At 54.2% G+C, this 18,534-nt stretch overlaps 1 protein-coding gene across 5 annotated transcripts in view; it reads left to right on the forward strand.

Moving 5' to 3' along the window:
* PPP1R12B (protein phosphatase 1 regulatory subunit 12B) overlaps positions 1-18,534 on the forward strand; it is a gene marked incomplete at its 5' end in the record, with an annotated part of 124,211 nt that overhangs the window by 98,509 nt on the left and 7,168 nt on the right. For 3 of the 5 annotated variants that reach the window (XM_084275854.1, XM_084275856.1, XM_084275857.1), the window contains 6 exons: positions 10,315-10,331; positions 10,770-10,914; positions 11,545-11,649; positions 12,257-12,310; positions 12,855-12,905; positions 17,968-18,148. In XM_084275854.1, the coding sequence (XP_084131980.1) occupies positions 10,315-10,331; positions 10,770-10,914; positions 11,545-11,649; positions 12,257-12,310; positions 12,855-12,905; positions 17,968-18,102 (507 nt within the window). In that variant the 3' untranslated portion in view covers positions 18,103-18,148. The remainder of the gene's footprint in view (positions 1-10,314; positions 10,332-10,769; positions 10,915-11,544; positions 11,650-12,256; positions 12,311-12,854; positions 12,906-17,967; positions 18,149-18,534) is intronic. The other 2 variants (XM_084275855.1, XM_084275858.1) reach the window with 1 other exon arrangement.

Consider the following 18,534-nt stretch of genomic DNA (forward strand, 5'->3'; position numbering starts at 1 on the left):
CTGGACAGGAGAGAAGGAGAAAGAGGGTATCTTTAATTTGGGTCAGCTTGTGGTGCAGCCACAAAACCCAAGCATGTTGGCACAGCTGAGACAGGGAGGTGCTGTGAGATGGGAACCAGGATGCGATGGGGGGAGCGGGTGGGAACTCTGTAGGCAGCAAACCACTTCAAGCTGCCCGACAGGAAACCAGTGTTGGCTTCTGTGGCAGGAGCCTGGTTTAGCTTTGTTTTTCATAAAATGAATATAACCCCATAGGAAGTAGGGCTGGAAGAGACACTGAGCTCTGTCCATCCAATACCCCAGGGCACCAGGGGTTGCACCTACGCTGTTGCCAGCAGCTGTGTCTCATGCTTGTGGGCTGGACAGGGAGATGGTGCCTCCTGCCCTGGAGCTGCCACTGCTGGTCCAACGTGGACCTTGGGGAATTGGTTGGGTCTGGTTTGGGTCCTGTTTTGTTTTTCTTGTTACAAGGAACCGTGAATTCTTTTCATTGAGCCCATATTGCTGGGTGGGTGCTGCAGTTCAGCAGGAGGAACAGGAGCAGAGGTCCTCCAGCAGATGAGAGCAGCTCTGGGTTCAGGTCACTGACCGCCAGCTGCTCTGGAGCTGGGTCAGATGACACAATATAAACTGTCTCCATGCTAACAGCACGAGATGCTTCGTGTGATCCAGATGGGTCAGCAAACCTACCCCAGCCCCAACCGCTGCCCTGCGCAGGCGCCGGCTGCGGTGGCCCTTCTGGGGATGCCCTGGGGCTGCTGGCTGGAGGAGATGTTCACCAGAGCTGGGCACATGCTTTGTGCCAAAAAAATGGGTGGGTTGGCTCTGGGCAGCTTGAATCCCAACTGGTGGCCAAAGAGGTGTTTAAACACCCGAGGGTCACGCTTGAAAAGGTCCCACCAGAGCGTTTGTGCAGGTGATGGAGAGGCCATGGCCTGCAGACCTGTGGCATTCTACCAGAGAGATTTAGGAGCGAGTATCTTCTCTTCACTGAATCATAGACTGGTCTGGATTGGGAGGGACCCCAAGGATCACAGAGCTCCAACCCCCTGCCACAGGCAGGGACACCAACCTCCAGGCCTGGAGCTACACAAGGTTGCCCAGGGCCCCATCCAACCTGGCCTTGAACACCCCCAGGGATGAGGCACCCACCCCCTCTCTGGGCAGCCTCTTCCAGACCCTCACCACTCTCTCTGGAAAGAACTTCCCCCTAATATCTCATCTAACCCTTCCCTCCTCCAGCTTCCCTCCATCCCCCTTGTCCTGCCAGTCTCTGCCCTTTAACAAGCCCATTCCCCTCCTGTTCCTCTGCTCCCTTCAGGGACTGGAAGGCTGCAATGAGGTCCCCCCACAGCCTTCTCTTCTCCAGGCTGACCCAGCCCAGCTCCCTCAGCCTCTCTCCGTAGGGGAGCTGCTCCAGCCCTCTAATCATCTCTGTGGCTCCTCTGAACCCTCTCCAACAGTTCTCTTCTTAGCCATCCAGCTTTTGTGTCCTCGTGTCTGGAGAGTTTGGGCTCAGGCCATGGGCCTTTGCAAAACAAAGTTGATCCCCGATAAAATTTGATCCCTTAGAAAAGAAGGAAGAAAATAACAGCCCCAAACCTGGGTTTCTGAACCGTGGCCTTTGATAAATTAAACTACTCGATGTTGTAACGTGGGGAATTTAATCCCCAGGAGACAGTGGGAATTAAGTGCAGGCTCTGCCCAGCCAGCAGGCCTTGCGAGAGACAGGGGAAACTGAGGCACAGGCTGGCTGTCACACAGACCAATGTACAGAACAGGCAGATGTGTCAGGGATGGTGGGAGATGCAGTTGTCAGACCCTCACAGCTGTAGGTGTTTCTGATGCTGGCTGCACCGAAAGCGCTGTGACCTGCTGAGGAGCTGCCTTTCCATCACCCAGAGCCTCTTAATGTTATGCATCAGTAATGGCAGTTTTTATTAAGTAAAGTTTATTGATTTATAGCTTGTGAAAACATATTTTGCCTGAGCCTTTTGGGAGCTGGAGGTTAGATGGAGGTGGTTTGGCTGTGCTGGGTTATTAATCATATCGGTGGGATTTTGGAGCCTTTGCATTGCACAAAGGCAAACCTGAGCTGGGAGCAGCACTGTGCATCACAACAGCAGCAGCTCACACACCACAGCACCACAGCTTGCAGGGCAGCAGAGCTGCTTTCTGAGGGAGGCAGCAGCCCCTAAGAACTGCACCAAAAGTGGAGTTCAACCAGACCTTCTGAGTATTGACCCCAACCGTTACCTGCCTGGCAAGAGGAATGTGCTGGAGGAGAACATCAGCCTGAGGTTTAATAATGCCAAGGGCAGAGTCCTGCCCATGGGATGTAACAACCCCGAGCAGTGCTGCTCCAGGTTGGGGCAGAGCAGCTGGAAAGGTGCCTGGAGAAGGACCTGGGGGTGTTGGGTGACTGTGACTGACCATGAGCCAGCAGGGTGCCCGGGGGGGCAGGGAGGCCAACGGCATCCTGGCTTGTGTCAGACCCAGTGTGGCCATAGGGCTGGGGAGGGGATTGTGCCCCTGGACTGGGCACTGGGGAGGCTGCACCTTGAGTGCTGGGTCCAGTTCTGGGCTCCTCACCATGAGAAGGACGTGGAGGTCCTGGAGCGAGTCCAGAGAAGGGCAACCAGGCTGGGGAAGGGGCTGGAGGGCAAATCCTCTGAGGAGCAGCTGAGGGAGCTGGGGGTGTTGAGCCTGGAGAAGAGGAGGCTGAGGGGAGACCTTCTCACCCCTCCCCTGCCCTGCCAGGAGGTTGCAGAGAGGTGGGCGATGGTCTCTTCAGCCAGGGGACAGGAGATGGGACAAGGGGCAATGGGCTCAAGCTGCTCCAGGGCAGGGTCAGAGCAGATGGGAGGGAAAAGTTCTTCCCTGGCAGAGTTGTCAGGGCCTGGCACAGGCTGCCCAGGGAGGGGGCTGAGACCCCACCCCTGGGGGTGTTTAGCAGGTGGGTAGATGAGGTACTGAGGGATCTGGGTCAGCACAGGACAGGGACAGTTGGACTTGATGGTCTTAAAGGGCTTTTCCAACCTGCTGATTCTGTGATTCTGTGAGCTGGCCCCGATGGGGATGTCTCTGATGTTATCCCAGGCAGCCTTCCTCATTGCTTTTCCTCCTTCCTCATCCTCCTCTGGCTCCAGGAAATCTTCTGCATGTCCAGCAGTGAGGCCACCCTCACACAGGGAAGGGTAGGAGCAGCAGAGCGATGTCACTGCAGGGACAGGGTGGCTTTGGTGTGGAAGGTGAAGAACTGACCCTGAAAGCAGCTGCCTTTTAATTTCCAAAACAAACAGGACCCGCAGGGAGGATATTTACTAACACAAGAATAAAATTCAAGAGGCTCCTAAAACTTCCCCTCTTGATTAGGAAACAGGAGGGTGGCAGGGCTGGAGCTGTGCTCCAGGCCCTCTTTAAACAGTGGTTATTTAGTCAGGAGCATCGGTCAGATCTCTGGGACAACACACACAAGAATAGACTCCTTGAGAACTCTCCTTACATAGTCCACATTTGCCTGAGGTTTCCAGGCAGGGATAAAGCAGCAGAAAATGTTCCCAAAACATCTATTTTTTCTTTCTTTTCTTTTTTTTATGAAACCAATGTAAATAGACATTATGTAAATAGACCTTTTCTGCCTCTGCTGGGTCAGATCCCAGCCGCAGCAGAAGGCGAGTGGAAGCAATTAGACCAGTTTCTGACTTGGCCAGAGCAGAGACCGATCCCCCTTCTTGGCACCGTGTTTCAGGGCTGAGTTTGAGCGAAACCTTCCACCAGGAATTTGGTTTTAATGGTTCTTTCCTGAGCTCCCAACAGCTGCAGAAGTTTCTGAGATTTTCAGGGAAGGCTCCAGCCCTTCCACGGTCCCAGAATGTTTCTTGGATGGAAAGCATGTGGTGTTCCTGGCACAGCACTGATGTGTCCAGTTCTGGGCTCCCTGGGATACAAAAGATAGGGATCTCCTGGAGAGAGTCCAGAGGAGGCTACAAAGATGATGAAGGGCCTGGAGCATCTCCCCTGTGAGGAAAGGCTGAGTGAGCTGGGGCTGTTCAGCCTGGAGAGAAGAAGACTAAGGGGGGGACCTTATTAATGGTTATCAATATCTTCAGTATGGGATGCAGGGGGAATGGGCAGCCCCTTTTCAGTGCCTGTGGAGACAGGACAAGGGGCAATGGCTGCAAGTTGGAGCACAGGGGGTTCCACACCAACATGGGGAAGGACTTTTCCCCAGTGAGGGTGAGGGAGCCCTGGGACAGGCTGCCCAGGGGGTGTGGAGTCTCCATCTCTGGAGAGATTCCAGCCCCATCTGGATGCTGCCCTGTGCAATATGAGCTGGGGAGCTGCTTTGGCAGGGGGGTTGGACCCCAGGAGCTCTCCAGGTCCCTTCCAACCCCTGTGAGTCTGTGATTTTGTGATCCCGTGGCTGGTACCTACCTCTGGCCTTTCCTTGGGACCCACCCCCATCAGTCCAGTAAGAATTGGGCAGCTCAGAAGGATGATCAGCCCAGTCTGATGCCCTTGGCAGTTCCTCAGGTCCCATCTCAGATGTGCTGTGTTTTCCCAGCCTGGCTGGGTTGGATCATCACCAACTCTGGGAGGGCTGGCAAAAGTAGCTGGAGGCCACTGGCACCCCCAGCAAGTCAGACAGGAGGAAGGATGGTGAGAGCTCAAAGAGCTGAGCTCTACCAACAGCCTGCAAGTGCTCTGTGCTTTTAGGTTCTCCATTAAACACCATCTCCTTGGGTGGCTGCATGCTCATGGCAGGGGTGCCGGGGTCTCGGCTCCGCTCTGGCTGCCGTGCCGGTTTCCAAATGAGGACAGCCGCCTCCCGCGCCTCGCTTGTCCCTGGGGTCCTCCCCTGCCCCAGACCCTGCAGCGATGTGACCCTGTTCAGGCTGCAGGAAGGATAATTTCACAGCCCTCAGTGCTTCCCTGTTAATGTTTCAAGTCAAACTCTTCCTCCCAAGGGAAATGAAGGAGCTGGTGCAGAGCTGGCACTGCTGTTCCAGATCTGCCAGGGCAAGAGAGAAATCCCAACGCGTTCGTATAGTCGGTGGAGCAGGTTCTTGGCATCCCCTTTGGAACCAGAGCACATCGTGCAGGGTTTAATTCAGAAGAAATCCTGAAGGAAAGCCTCTCCTTGCACCAGTGTAGCCAGTGAGTGCACAGCTGGTGCCTCAGCTTTTGTGTCCCTCTGTTTACTTCCCTTTCCAGAAGTTGGGGGGTTGGACTTTATGATCTCTGGAGGTCCCTGTGAATCCATGAAGAGAATCACAGGATCCCCAGGTTGAAAAAGCCCTTTAAGACCATCAAGTCCAACTGTCCCTTGTCCTGTGCTGACCCAGATCCCTCAGCACCTCATCTACCCACCTGTTAAACACCCCCAGGGGTGGGGACTCAGCCCCCTCCCTGGGCAGCCTGTGCCAGGCCCTGACAACTCTGCCAGGGAAGAACTTTTCCCTCCCATCAGCTCTGACCCTGCCCTGGGGCAGCTTGAGCCCATTGCCCCTTGTCCCATCTGCTGTCCCCTGGCTGAAGAGACCATCGCCCACCTCTCTGCACCCTCCTGGCAGGGCAGTGGAGGGGTGAGAAGGTCTCCCCTCAGCCTCCTCTTCTCCAGGCTCAACACCCCCAGCTCCCTCAGCTGCTCCTCAGAGGATTTGCATATCAGGAGGGGGAGCTTTGTCCTTCTGGCTCTGACCTCAGAGTTTGCAGCTCCAGGACAGTGTCTCTGAGCGCAACTGACTTCCCTCACTCCTGGCATATGCAGTGCCATGAGCCAGCTGATGCTGCTGAGGTTTCAGTGAGTATCTCCCCTGCTCTCTCTGCCCTTTAACAAGCCCATTCCCCTCCTGTTCCTCTGCTCCCTTCAGGGATGGGAAGGCTGCAATGAGGTCCCCCCACAGCCTTCTCTTCTCCAGGCTGAACCAGCCCAGCTCCCTCAGCCTCTCTCCATAGGGGAACTGCTCCAGCCCTCTGAGCATCCTCGTGGCTCCTCTGACCCCTCTCCACCAGTCCCACATCTTTCTTGTACTGGGGCCCCAGCTCTGGCCACAGGACTCCAGCTGGGGCCTCATGAGGGCAGAGTAGAGAGAGCTGCTGAGAGCTGCTCCTTTTCATCCACCTCTTCTAGTTGAAGCCTTTTTCAGAAGGTACAAAAGGGAAATATATTTTTTTTCACTAATTTTTCCCCTCCTCCATTGTTACTGAAGAACAAACCAAAATCGACTGACTAAGCTGCTCCTGCAGCTGCCAGCAGGAACACTGGCCTGTGGTGCAAAACCCAGGAAAATATTGAGCCAGAAATTGATTTCAGACAAATTAAATGAACCTTCCCTGCTTCTCTGAAGGCAGCAGCAAGTAGAAGACTGGATCCACCGATGAAACCTGCTCTTCAGCTTTCATTATGGCAGGGACACCTCCCGTAGCTGCTGAACATCTCGTTGAGGCTCCACTCTCCAGACCTCAGCCTTGATCCAGTTCCTCTCAACATTAATCATCTTTGTCTTGAAAATGCCACTTGTATCTGAAAGAACGTGAATAGGACACCCAAAAAATTGAAGGGTGAGGGAAAGAGGCCAGCTCTCCCAAAACCTGCAAACATGGGGACTTCCTGTAGCTCTGTCCTGTTCCTGCAAGACACTGGAGTCCTTCTATTGAATCTCAGAATCTTTAAGGTTGGAAAAGACCTCTAAGATCATCAAGGTCAAACATCTGTCCAACACCTCCAAGTCAAATAACCCATGTCCTGGAGTGCCAGATCTAGCCATGTTTTGAACCCCTCCAGGGACCCCAGCACCTCTCTGGGCAGCCTGGTCCAATGCCTGGCCACTCTTTTGGTGAAGAAATGTTTCCTGTTATCCCATGTAAACCTCCCCTGATGCAACTTGAGACCATCTCCTCTCCTATTCCTTGTTACTGGGAGAAGAGACCAGTCTCACCACTACACCCTCCTTCCAGGTAGCTGTAGAGAGCCATCAGGTCTCCCCTCAGCCTGCTCCAGGCTGAACAACTCCAGGTCCCTCAGCTGCTGCCCATCAATCAGACTTGTGCTCCAGCCCCTTCCCCACTCCACTGCCCTCTGGACCCGCTCCATCCCCTCAACACCCTTCTGGTAGAGAGGGGCCCAAACCCAGCACTCGAGGGGCAGCCCCACCAGTGCCCAGGCCAGGGGACAGTCCCTGCCCTGGTCCTGCTGGCCACACCACTGCTGACACCAGCCAGGATGCCTTTGGCCACCCAGGCATGCTGCTGGCTCGTGTTCAGCTGGCTGCTGACCAACACCCCCAGGTCTCTGCCAGGCAGCTCTCCAGCCCCTCTGCACCAGCCTGTAGTGCTACTGGGGCTGTTTTGGGCCAAGTGCAGGACCTGGCCTGTGGCTTTGTTAAACCTCATCCAGTTGGCCTCAGCCCATCAATCCAGCCTGTCCAGATCCCTCTGCAGGGATCTGCTTTCCTACCCTCGAGCAGATCCATACTCCTGCCTGACCATGTTGCCTGCAGACTCGCTGAGGGCACGCTCGATCCCCTAATCCAGGGCATCCATAAGGCATTAAACAAGACTTGTGACCAGCCACACCCCAGTTTTAACTCCTTTCACCACAACTCTCAGGGTTCAGCCATCCAGCCAGTTTCTCACCCAGCAAAGAACCCACCGGTCCCTGCCACGAGCTTCTCCAGGAAAGTGATGCAGAGTTGCCAGCACAGGCTTTTCTCATCCCTCCCTTCCTTTGCAGCAGCACCCCCAGTTCTCTACCTATGGAAGTTGAGTTTCTTTGGAGGAAAAAGAAAAAAAACATTTAGAAATGAAAGGATTTTCCCCTCCTGGGCGAGTGCCCAGGCTGGTCAGGAACCTGCCCAGCTCCTGTTGCTTGGTTCCCACGTTGCCTTGCCCAGCCACGGGTGGACTTTCTCAGCACTGTTTAAACACATCAGCAGGTGTGTTTGTTGAAAGAAACCCAAGCTTGATATTAAGTGGATTAGTGGCCTGGCCGTTTGTCCTGGGAAGAAAAGCCCTTGCTGAAGGGGATTAGCATGAAGTGCACGAATCACTTTCACTGAGAGGCTCGTTAATCACTTGGTAATTCCCCTCTCCCACTCAGCACGGGAGGTTGGGTCATTGGCCAAAATTAAAAGGGAGCTGTAAGGCAGCTGAGCGTTTTAAGAGGTAAATGTTGGGTCTGGCTAACACCAGACCATGAAGACATCAGCCAGCATGTTTGTGGGTGAAGATGGGAAATTGTCCTAATGATAGCCTGTGCCAGGGACCAGGCGTATGGAAACTGCTTCCCAACCACTGGCTTTGAGCTCCCTACAGAGAGTGGTCCAAGCCACAGGTGTGTGGACAAGCTGGGTGTTTGGCCCCATCAGAAGCTTTCCAGCAGCACCTGACATGACTTGTGGAAGCACAGCAGGGCTTAGCTTGGTGGAAAGCTGTCTGCTGTCTCCCTGGGGTGATTTATTACTCATAGGGTGCAAAGCAAGCGGCTGGTGTGTGGAGAGGGGGGTTCCGGAGCTTTGGTGACCATCCCTGCAGCAGGGCTGGCACCTGGACCTGCTGTGGGAGCCCAGCTGCAGGTGGTCCTGCCAGCAGGAGCATGTTCTAGGGAACATGTGTGACACTCATCCATCTGAGCTTTGTGGTCTGCAGCTCTGGCTGAATGTGCTGCCCATCCGTGAGGCTGCAGATGTCCTGGGATTCTTCAGGCTGTGTCTTGGTTACTGGTGGAATCCCAGCGTCTCGCATCGCAGAGCAGAGCTGGGTTGCAGCACTAGCACAGGTCACAGGTTCCTCAGGGAGGCTCCTGCCCTTAATCTGGGCTCAAGGCACAGGTTACACCAGGGTGGGCTGAGTTTAAGCCTTAAGGAGGAGGTAACATCCTACGTGTTCAGGTCCTGTGTCCTGCCGAGCTGAGGGCAGCGTTGCAGCCAGGCTGGGCACAGTCTGTGCTGCTCTGGGCCCCATCCCTCTGCGCCTCTGGCTTTGAGTGGTGAGATTGTGGGGTCACTCAGCTACCCCCATTCTCCACACCGTGGGCTGACCTAGTTCAGCTGCTGACAGGTACCTGCCCAGTAACCAGAGGCATCCCCTGGGTGCCAGGCAGGAGAAGGAGCTTGAGGCCTTCCATCATGGGGTGCCAGATGGTCAGCCAGGGGCCCCCAGCAAGGTGTGTGGTACTGCATGTACTGGTGTGTCCAGCCAGCACGAGCTCCAGCAGGAGTGAGTCTGAGCACCAAAAGCCAACCCCTCATCTTCTCTGTTGCATCCCTGCTGCATTGGCTCTCACACTCGCTCAGAAGGATTTAGGGGAATAACTGGAAGCGCCTGTGGGTGCTGTGTGTCCCCTTAGAGAAGTGACACTGCCAGTAAAAGTGGCAGGGGAATATCTGGCTCAGTTTCCAGTTCCAGGGACTGAAGAAGTGTTTGGCTGCACCTCGAATCTGAGTCAGCATTTGCCAGACAAAGAGAAGCCTCACAGGAGAGGTGGTGGGGCAGGAAGGAGCATCCCATGGGCACTGCGCTGTTACCACTTCACTCCAGCAGCTGTAGGAAAGCACTTTCCAGTCCAGAGAACTGCGTTCCAGCCATGGTTTGCCACAGCCACAGCCCCTCAGGGTGTTACAAGGCCAAGCAAAACTTCTCTGCTGCCTCCTCTATGTGTTGGTTGTCCCACATCATCTTTGGTCTATAGGCACCGATGGCTGCGGCGTTGAGGATGGCAGCACAGAGGTTGGGTGTTGATGGGGAAAGAGGAACCTAATGTGTGGTTCAGCTAAGCCAGCTTTTGGGCCGGTGTGAAGGGTGTCCCTCCCTTCCTCAGGCACCTTCCTGAGCTTTCCCTACTTGGCCATGGAGAAGAAGTGCCAGTTGAAGTTCCATGGGGCTCAGCGCAGGCAGTGAGCTCTGCATGCCATCCTCCCTTAATCCCTCCCCCCCCACACCATGCACAGCATGGTGATCAAAGTCAGGAAGAACAATTTGCTTTAAAGCAGGAAGCAATACATCAGTCTGGACTCAAAGGAGTGGATTTCAGCTCTTGAGACTGGGGTTTGAGAAACAAGGTGCAGCAGGGCTTGGGTCAGCAAAAGAAAAGAAATCTAAAATGCTCTGGAGAATCTGAAGGGATTCAGGCAGGGAGCTGGGATTCCCAGTTTGAGCATGGGGGGTAATAAAGCTGCTCACATCTTGAGAGCCGAGCACTGCTGTGGAAGGTGGGAGATTGCTGCTGCCCAGTAGCTCTGCAGTGCTTGAATGGAACCTTGACATCTCCTCCTTATTAATTCCCTTTTTCTTTTTTTTTTCCCCCTTCAGCATGAAAGACTTTCCAGGTAAGAATTTCATATTTTTTGTTGTTGTTTTTCTATTTAATTTTTAGTGACAGCCTGGTTTTGTATGGCTTTGGGGTTCCTTGGTCCTTCCCTTCAACACCATGAGCTGACTTGACTCAGCTCCTGGGCCAGTTTGCATTCACCTTTCCCTCCCCTAATTATTTAACAGCACCTCCTGTGCCCTATTGGAAGCAGAGCCCGTTCCCACCATGAAGCCAAGGACTTCTTGGGAAATTACATCCCATTTGGGCTGATGCCTGCTGGATTTTATCCCAGTTTAAAAGCTGGGGGGTGGCCGCTTGTGTGGTGACACCGTCCTGCGGGGTGGATGGAGGGTGCTCTCGGCCGTGCCAGCGCCTGTGCTCGGGTGGACAGGCTCCTGCTCCCTGTCCCCAAGAAACAGCAGCTCCACAGTGCTACATCTTCATCACGTTTCAGGTTGGAAGCAGCTACAAACCCCACTGGCAGCGAGTCCTACAGCGATCGAGCTTCCAGCCGCTCCAGTGCCTACACGCGGAGGGAGAACCGGCTAGCTGCCCTCAGCAGCAGAGCAGAAGAGGAGAGCAACAGGGACTATAAGAAGGTAGGGGGGGGGGTTAATGTAGTATTGTCACCTCACACACCAAGGAGGCTGCAGAAACCTGCACAGGGAGTCTTGGGGGAGAAAGAGTAAGAGTTTTATTTTCCACATGATGTTCTACAAAAGCAAGTGGAGAGTCTGGCACCTGGGAAGAAATAACCACTTGAATCAGTACAGGCTGGGGGATGAGCTGCTGGAGAGGAGCTCTGCAGAGAAGGACCTGGGGGTCCTGGTGAGTGACAAGGTGGCCATGAGCCAGCAGTGTGTCCTGGGGGCTGAGAGAGACAACGGGATCCTGCGGTGTATCAGGAGGACAGTGGCCAGCAGGTCACAGGAGGGGATCCTCCCCCTCTGCTCTGCCCTGCTCAGGCCCCACCTGGAGTGTTGTGTCCAGTTCTGGGCTCCCTGGGATAAAACAGGCAGGGATCTCCTGGAGAGAGTCCAGAGGAGGCTACGGAGATGATGAAGGCTGAGTGAGCTGGGGCTGTTCAGCCTGGAGAGGGGAAGACTAAGGGAGAACTTATTCATGTTTATAAATATCTTAAGTATGGGATGCATGGGGAAATGGGCAGCCCCTTTTCAGTGTCTGTGGGGCCTCGTGGTTTAACCCAGACCTTCTGCTCTGTATTTCAGTTGTATGAGAGTGCCCTGTCTGAGAACCAAAAGCTAAAGTCGAAACTGCAGGAAGCCCAGCTCGAGTTGGCCGACATCAAATCCAAGTTGGAGAAAGCAGCCCAGGTAAGGGACAGACCCTCCCCTAGGCTGGGGGCAGCTGAGCACCAGCCCACAACAAGCCAGGGAATGTCCCAACAAGGGAAAGGATTTAGCTCATTGGAGGGAAGGGGCTCCAGAGGAGGTGGTTATTTTGTGCCAAAATAAGCATGTGTGATTTGTTGTGGAGTCTCCTTCTTTGGAGAGATTCCAGCCCCGTCTGGATGCTGATCTGTGTGACCTGTCCTAGGGACCCTGCTTTGGCAGGGGAGGAGAGAGTGGTGAGGGGCTGGAACAGGCTGCCCAGACAGGGGGTGGGTGCCCCATCCCTGGGGGTGTTCAAGGCCAGATTGGATGGGGCCCTGGGCAACCTTGTGTAGCTCCAGGCCTGGAGGTTGGTGGCCCTGCCTGTGGCAGGGGGTTGGAGCTCTGTGATCCTTGGGGTCTCTTCCAACCCAGACCAGTCTGGGATTCTGTTCTTCTCTGACCTCTGGAGGTCCCTCCAACCCTTACGATTCTGTGATTCTTTAAAGCCCACTGCTTCTCCAGGCACCTGTAGGCTATCTAAGGCCTTTTTGCAGCACCCTGTGAATGCCCCTCAGTTTTAATTGCTTTCTATTTTTAATTTACATAGCAGAAACAGGAGAAAACTTCTGACCGGTCCAGCATGCTGGAGATGGAGAAAAGGGTACGTGTCTCTGCTTTCTTCTGAGTTGCAATCTTTGCCTTGTGTCACTCTGCAAGGCATAGTCATTTCTTAATTAAGAGATAAGTTACACTCTAGCCTTGTGGAGCAGACCTCAGTGATAATTGTGTTCTGACCTTTGCAGTGCCTGAGACTCTTCTCATCCCATTGCAGCTCAGCTCAGTTCCAGTTCCTTTTGCTATAGAAGCTGCAGACCAGTGGGTTGGGTTGTGTCATGCTTAGAGACTGTGGGTCTGTTCACACATTAAAATATCCTTGATCCTTATAAACTAAAGCTGCTTTGGGTGGTTTGATGGAAAGGGGCATGAAGAGAGCTCAGGATCTGCTGAAACAGGCAAAGTGCATATCACCTGTGGGTTTACCTCTCCCATTGTGAGCAGCTCCTGGTTGTAACCCTTGTGTTGCTTTGAGATGCTTTTCAGTGAATGCTCCTACAAGCCTGGTTTTTCTTTAAAAGCAAATGTTCTCTTGAAGTTTTTCCTCTCAACCCTTGTGACCGTGTTTGTTATGACTACCTTGCAAACAGGAGAAGCGAGCCCTGGAGAGGAAACTCTCAGAGATGGAAGAGGAGATGAAGGTAGGGAATAATCTCTTCACTCTATTCTGCTTGTTATGCTTTGTTTTAACACCGTGGGGGTCTGTCACCCAGCAGCAGGATGTTCAAGGTGTACGTGGGAAGGGACCTGTGCTACCTCTGTTCCTTTACACAGTCAGAACGGCGACGTCCACGTCCCTCTGGAGAGGAAATACTAATAAATCTGTCCTGTTAGCACTCATCTGGTTGCACCCATGTCTAATTCGTTGTGCTGTTTGGTCAGAGAAGTGTGAAAGCCGTTCTCCTTAACCCCTTTCCCAAACTAACCTTTTGTGGCATCGATGAGTTTCAGTGTGCTGACCCTCTGTGCTCTGAATAGCCTGCAGCCCGAGCCAAGCCCCGCCGGTTCCCTCCAGATGGGTAAGAAGACAAAGCTGGCTTTGGGACCTCTCACACGCTCTGAGGCAGGACAAACCACAGCGGGATTGTATTTCTGTGCTGCTCCCTTCCTAAAGCATGTTCTGGAAGGTTCTGTCACTAAAAGCCAGCCTGGAATAGATGGCAGCAAAGAGGAATCTGCTTCCCAGGGAAATGGTGCGGCATGGCTTGCTGTCACGAGGTGTCTGTCATGAGACAGCTGCCACCAGCTGCTCCTTCACAGCCCTGTGCTGGTGGCTGTGCTTCGATGGACAGCTCGCCCACCACGGCTTGGATGCCCTGCGAGCATGGGGCGAGCGGGGAGCACTGTGGAGTGGGGAGCACTGTGGAGTGGGGAGCACTGTGGAGTGGGGAGCACTGCGCAGCGGGGAGCAGCGTGTTTGGCCCCCTAAGTACACCTAAAACTTGGTGGGTTTGGCAGCATTACATCATCTCACACTACTGCAACACACATATTCACAGAATGCCCAATGCCCCCTTTGCCCTGTGCCCTGCACTTTCATTCCCTTTGAGCCTGGCCTGGGTGGGACCAAGCCCCTTGAAGAAGGAAGGATCACCCTGTCTGAGAGCTGTCCCAGCAGGGTGCATGGACCCCAACGATTTCCTGACACCCTGGAAGAGGTTCCAGCTTTTATGTGTCTATTTGAAGCTTCACATATGTGCCGAGCATCCATCTTTGAAAGGACCACAGGCTTGGGCTGCATCTTCTGCTGCAGTCTGTAGCTGGTGGAGTTTTACTGTAAGGGCTTGCTTGTTCTTCCACAGGGGAGAAAATAAGTGTGGATGTGCTAGGCAGAAAGGGGAGGAAAAAGGGCTGGATGTGGCTAAATTCCAAGCTCCTTGTTCACTGAACAGATCACGACCTTTACATCCAGAGCATCACAGGCCTATGTCCTTCAGGAGAAAGAGCAGACAGCAGCAGTTTGTGCTGGTTCTTCAGCTGGGCAGATCACTCCACACACCATCCGTGGAGTAAAAAGACAAATTGGTGTCCTCTAGTGTCGGTCCTGAAACGTTACATTGCAGCTGATGGGAGAAGGTGTCTGGAGGAGCTGTTGCACACAGCCTCTGGTTGGGGTGGTCCGGAGCTGCAGGCTGATGGAAGCCAAGGTGTGCAAAAGGAGAAGCACTGCTGGAGGTTTGACATGCTCTTACATCGTCCCAGGTGACATCCTGGAGACACATGCTAAAGGAGCCTGTGCACCAGCTGGAAATGAGCTTTTAGATCCTCGAGGCCTCTTCACTCCCTGCTGTGTTCCTGCTGCACTGAACCAAAGTGGCCTTCAGTGAATAGAATAAATAAGTGGTGCAATGAGAAAGTATCTCTACTACCGTGTTTCCAGTGGCTTTTGCAAAAACCCAAGGATGTGGTAAGTACCTGAGCCCACTGTGATGTGCCCTTCCAACAGCCACGCAATAAAAAGGATTATAACATCTCTGAAGAACTGGACAAGCACTTTTCATGTCCACTGTCATTGTGCCTTGAAGCTGGAGAGTCATCCCAGTTGTGTTTGCCTCCAACAAGAGAACTTCTGCAGAGCATCCGAGTTAATTCCCTGACCCAGGAAAACAGGTCTATTCATTCTGGTTAGACTTTCATCCCTGCTTCTTGTGCCAGTGGAAGAGCTGTCAAGCAGAGGCAGGAGGAATAAGCAACTTCAGCACATCCACCAGTTTCCTTCAGCATGGAGAGCAGCAAGGGGACACAACCAGACATGCCAGGTTATGAGGTCTTGGGCGATGCTGCTGGCTTGGGATTCTTCCCACTGGTCTTTGAAGTGACCCTGTCCAGCATGGCTCCCATCCAGCTTTTTGATCCTGGGATGTCTGTGTCCAGTTCTGAGCTTTGGGGGGTTCCTGGCCAGGGCAGCTGAGGGAGCACAGCAGAGGGCACAGGATGGTCCTGGATGGCCCAGGGTTTCTGTGACAGAAGCGCTTTGTACTTTAGGTAACGAGCTTGGCTCCTTTCTTGAGTTTAACCCTGCTAACAAGGCATTGGAGTGATGGAGAGGAGTGGGACAAACCCAGGAATCTCAAGAACTCGGTGCCAGAGCCGCTGCCACGGATCAGCAAAGGAGAAGGAGTGGGGCAGCGTTCTCCCCAGCGACTGCAGCCTTGGACTGGAGACACAGCGACTTGGCTGAGGAAGGAGAGAGAAAATGAGCATTTGGGCTGAGTGGAATTCAGTGCCAAGTGCCTGAGGTCCCAACTTAACACAGCAATTTCTCTTGAAGGTCACAGAAGCCTCTTTTGCTGCACCTCCTGGTTTGTCCAGGCACAGAATCCTTTCATGGAAGGTAGGTACAGCTGAACAGAGAGGCCAGCTCTCAGCAAGCCAGGCATCAAGCCGAGCGATAAGCAATCGCAGCAGTCAGCAATCAGCCAGATTCTGGTCTTCACCATTGGCTTCAGTCCCAGCTTCCCGGCCTTTGCTAGGTTTCTTGGCTCAGTAGAAGGCTGTCCTACCTGCAGCACACACAGGTTTTTACATAAACCCTCCTTTTGGTCATCTGTGGCAGCGTGCTGAGGCTGAGCCGTGTCCGAGCGTGCCGCGCCGAGGCTCCATGCTGCATCGCTGTGGCAGAGTAAAGGTGGGCTCTAAGTGGCAGTGCTCTCCATCCCGTGTAGCGTGGCACCTCATGTTCCCTATGTTGGATGTTTTTCTGCCAGCCAGCTGCTCAGCTGTGTACCCAGGGATAAAACAGGACATTGACTATCCATGGGACCACCAACAGAAGCAACTCTTCAATATGAACCCTCTCCCAGGGGCTCCTGGGTGGGATTTGGCTCAGGACAGACTCCTGATGTCCAGCTGTATCATCACTGGGCACAGGAGGGACCGGCACAGCTCAGGGGGGTTCAGTGATGGGTTTGTCAAGAGGGGATCTTGGTGCCAAGCATCCCTGAGGCTCCTGTGAGGTTTGTTGGCTGTAGCTCTGTCTCGGGGCCTGTTGCTCTGTCCAGTGTCAAAATGGCCTTGATGTGGTCTAAGGAGCAGGAGCTGCTTTGTCAGTCTGATGCCCTCAGAGGCTCAAACCCATCATTCGCTGGCTCCCTGCACTACCTGCCTTGGGTCTGTTGGTTCTGCAAGGCTTTTGGGTGAGATAGCTGGATTCCAGAGCAGAGGCAGTGCTTTCAGGTAGCTGAGGATCGAGCCGATGGATGGGGCTACATGAAGTTACTTCTCCTTTGTGCAGGAACGAGCCCTTGGGCAAAGCATCCTGCCATGCAGCCACTTCCAACTGCAGCCAGCTCCACATCAGGGAAGTTGGGTGCAAGTTCCTGCAGGTCCCGTGTACCGCGGTAGATCTGCCCATGTGAAGGGCAGAGAGTGACCTCCCTTTGAGAGCATCCTGCTAATCAAATGGCAGAGAGGAATCTCCTTCCCTCTGTCTCCTCCCTGCTGGTGCAAGCTCACAAGTAAGAGGATGCAGAGAGAAGCACCTTGGTTTGGGAAGCTGCTTGGGTTCTGGGCTGGGAGTTTTTCACTGGAACTTCAACCCGCTCTTCTCCCAGGGCAGTTGGTTCCCTTCCTGCCCAATGCCTGTGGTCCCTCCACCACAGAGGAAGGTTTTGTGGCTGTGGGGCCTCACTGCCCAAGGAAGGAGGGACAGGATGCTGCTCACAAGCAGCTCCTCAGTCCTCAGCGTGTCCTGGCAGCCGCACTTGGTACAAACGTCCCGCCTGTGGTCTGGCTGTAGCATCACTGGGAAGAGCGTCGTCCCTGTCACAGTGGTGATGTCCACACAGCTTCCACCCTTCCTCCTTTGCCTCGTTGCTTTTCTGATCAGTGTCCCCCTGTTGCTGCTACACCCCTGCTAGCATTGGGGCTCGATTCCTACACCCTTCTTTGTTCTCTCCCCCTGCCCCCCTGTCTCTTTTGTAGCCATGAATGCTGTGTTCCCACCTGCCTTGTCAGCCACTGTTGTTCAAACTCCTCTGATTAAAAGGAGCTGCTCAAGGTTCTGAGTTCCCACCTCCAGAGATCAGAGAGAAATTAAGCCCCGTGGCAGAGCCCCCCTTGAATCTGGGCAGGGATGAAAAACCCCCTCATGCCCCAGACCTTTAGGCAGGGCTGAAGCCTGAGCAGACCCAAGAGCTGTCACTCAGGGGATGAGGGATGTGAGCAAGCACAGCACATGTCTCAGTGGTGTGCTGTCCACCAGAGCTTGGATCTGAGCTTGGATCGCTCTTTGCCACGCAGGGCTGCTTTAGCTTTTAGAGGCAGGGAAGAAAAAGAGCTTTAAAGACATTCTCTGTCGCCAACCATGTGTTTAAAGCCTGTGTAGGTGGTAAGTCAGAGGTGGTAGAGTTCTCCCAGTAACTCCTGAGCCCAAGGGCTGTGTGCTGCTGGAGCTCGCTGGGTACACCAGAGTGTAACCTGCAAGAGATGGTCCTGCTTCGCGGTGGGAAATCGCTTTATCTGACCTTCCTAAAGGCTTTGGGAGCACTGCAGAAAGGGATGGTGCCCAGAGCACCCTGTGAGCTGTAAGGCTTCCCCCATGCACAGCCGGGCTGCCGCCCATCCAGCAGTCACTGCCAGTGGTGTTTCTTGTATTCTCTCTCCTTCTTTTACTGCTCGTGGACTCAACTCACCTTTCTGTGCCCTTGTGTCTCCCTGGTGTTTTCTCTGTATTTCTCTGTCCACTCCTCTCGCTCTCCGCAGAATCTCCACCAGCTCAAACAGATTCACACTCTGAGGCAGATGAATGAGCAACTGCTGGCTGAAAACAGGGCTCTGACCCGGGTGGTAGCCAGACTTTCTCTGCCTGCCAAGCCCTCCGAATCAGAGGAGCTGTAGCTGCTTTCCCTCCGGCTCATCTCGCCTCCCTCTTCCACTCTTCCAGGCAGGTCTCCGCTCCCTCAGCCGGGCTGTTCCCCCTTGCCTCGTTGCTTTTTGAGGGTGTCAGTGGCTCAGCTTGTGGCTCAGAAGCAGCATGTGGCAGAGGGTCCCCCCCCCAAAAGCCAGAAGCATGGTGGCACTGCCCGGCCACAGGCAGGGTCTCGCTGCGACTCTGGTCGGTGCCGCTGAGCTCCGCTCTGCTTGGCAGATGATGCTGACCTCGCCGTTGCACTAACCGGCCGCATTGGGGGGTGTGGGGGGGTGTCCCTTGGCTGCCTGTGACCCACCATCTGGGAGAGCTGGGAGGATGTGCTCCCTGCCCTGATGCCAGCGTAGGGCTGGGTGGGTGGCTGCTGAGGGCTGATGGATTAGCTGCTTACCTATGGCTGA

Source organism: Gallinula chloropus (genome assembly GCF_964237585.1).
Source record: "Gallinula chloropus genome assembly, chromosome: 27".
NCBI lineage: Eukaryota > Metazoa > Chordata > Aves > Gruiformes > Rallidae > Gallinula > Gallinula chloropus.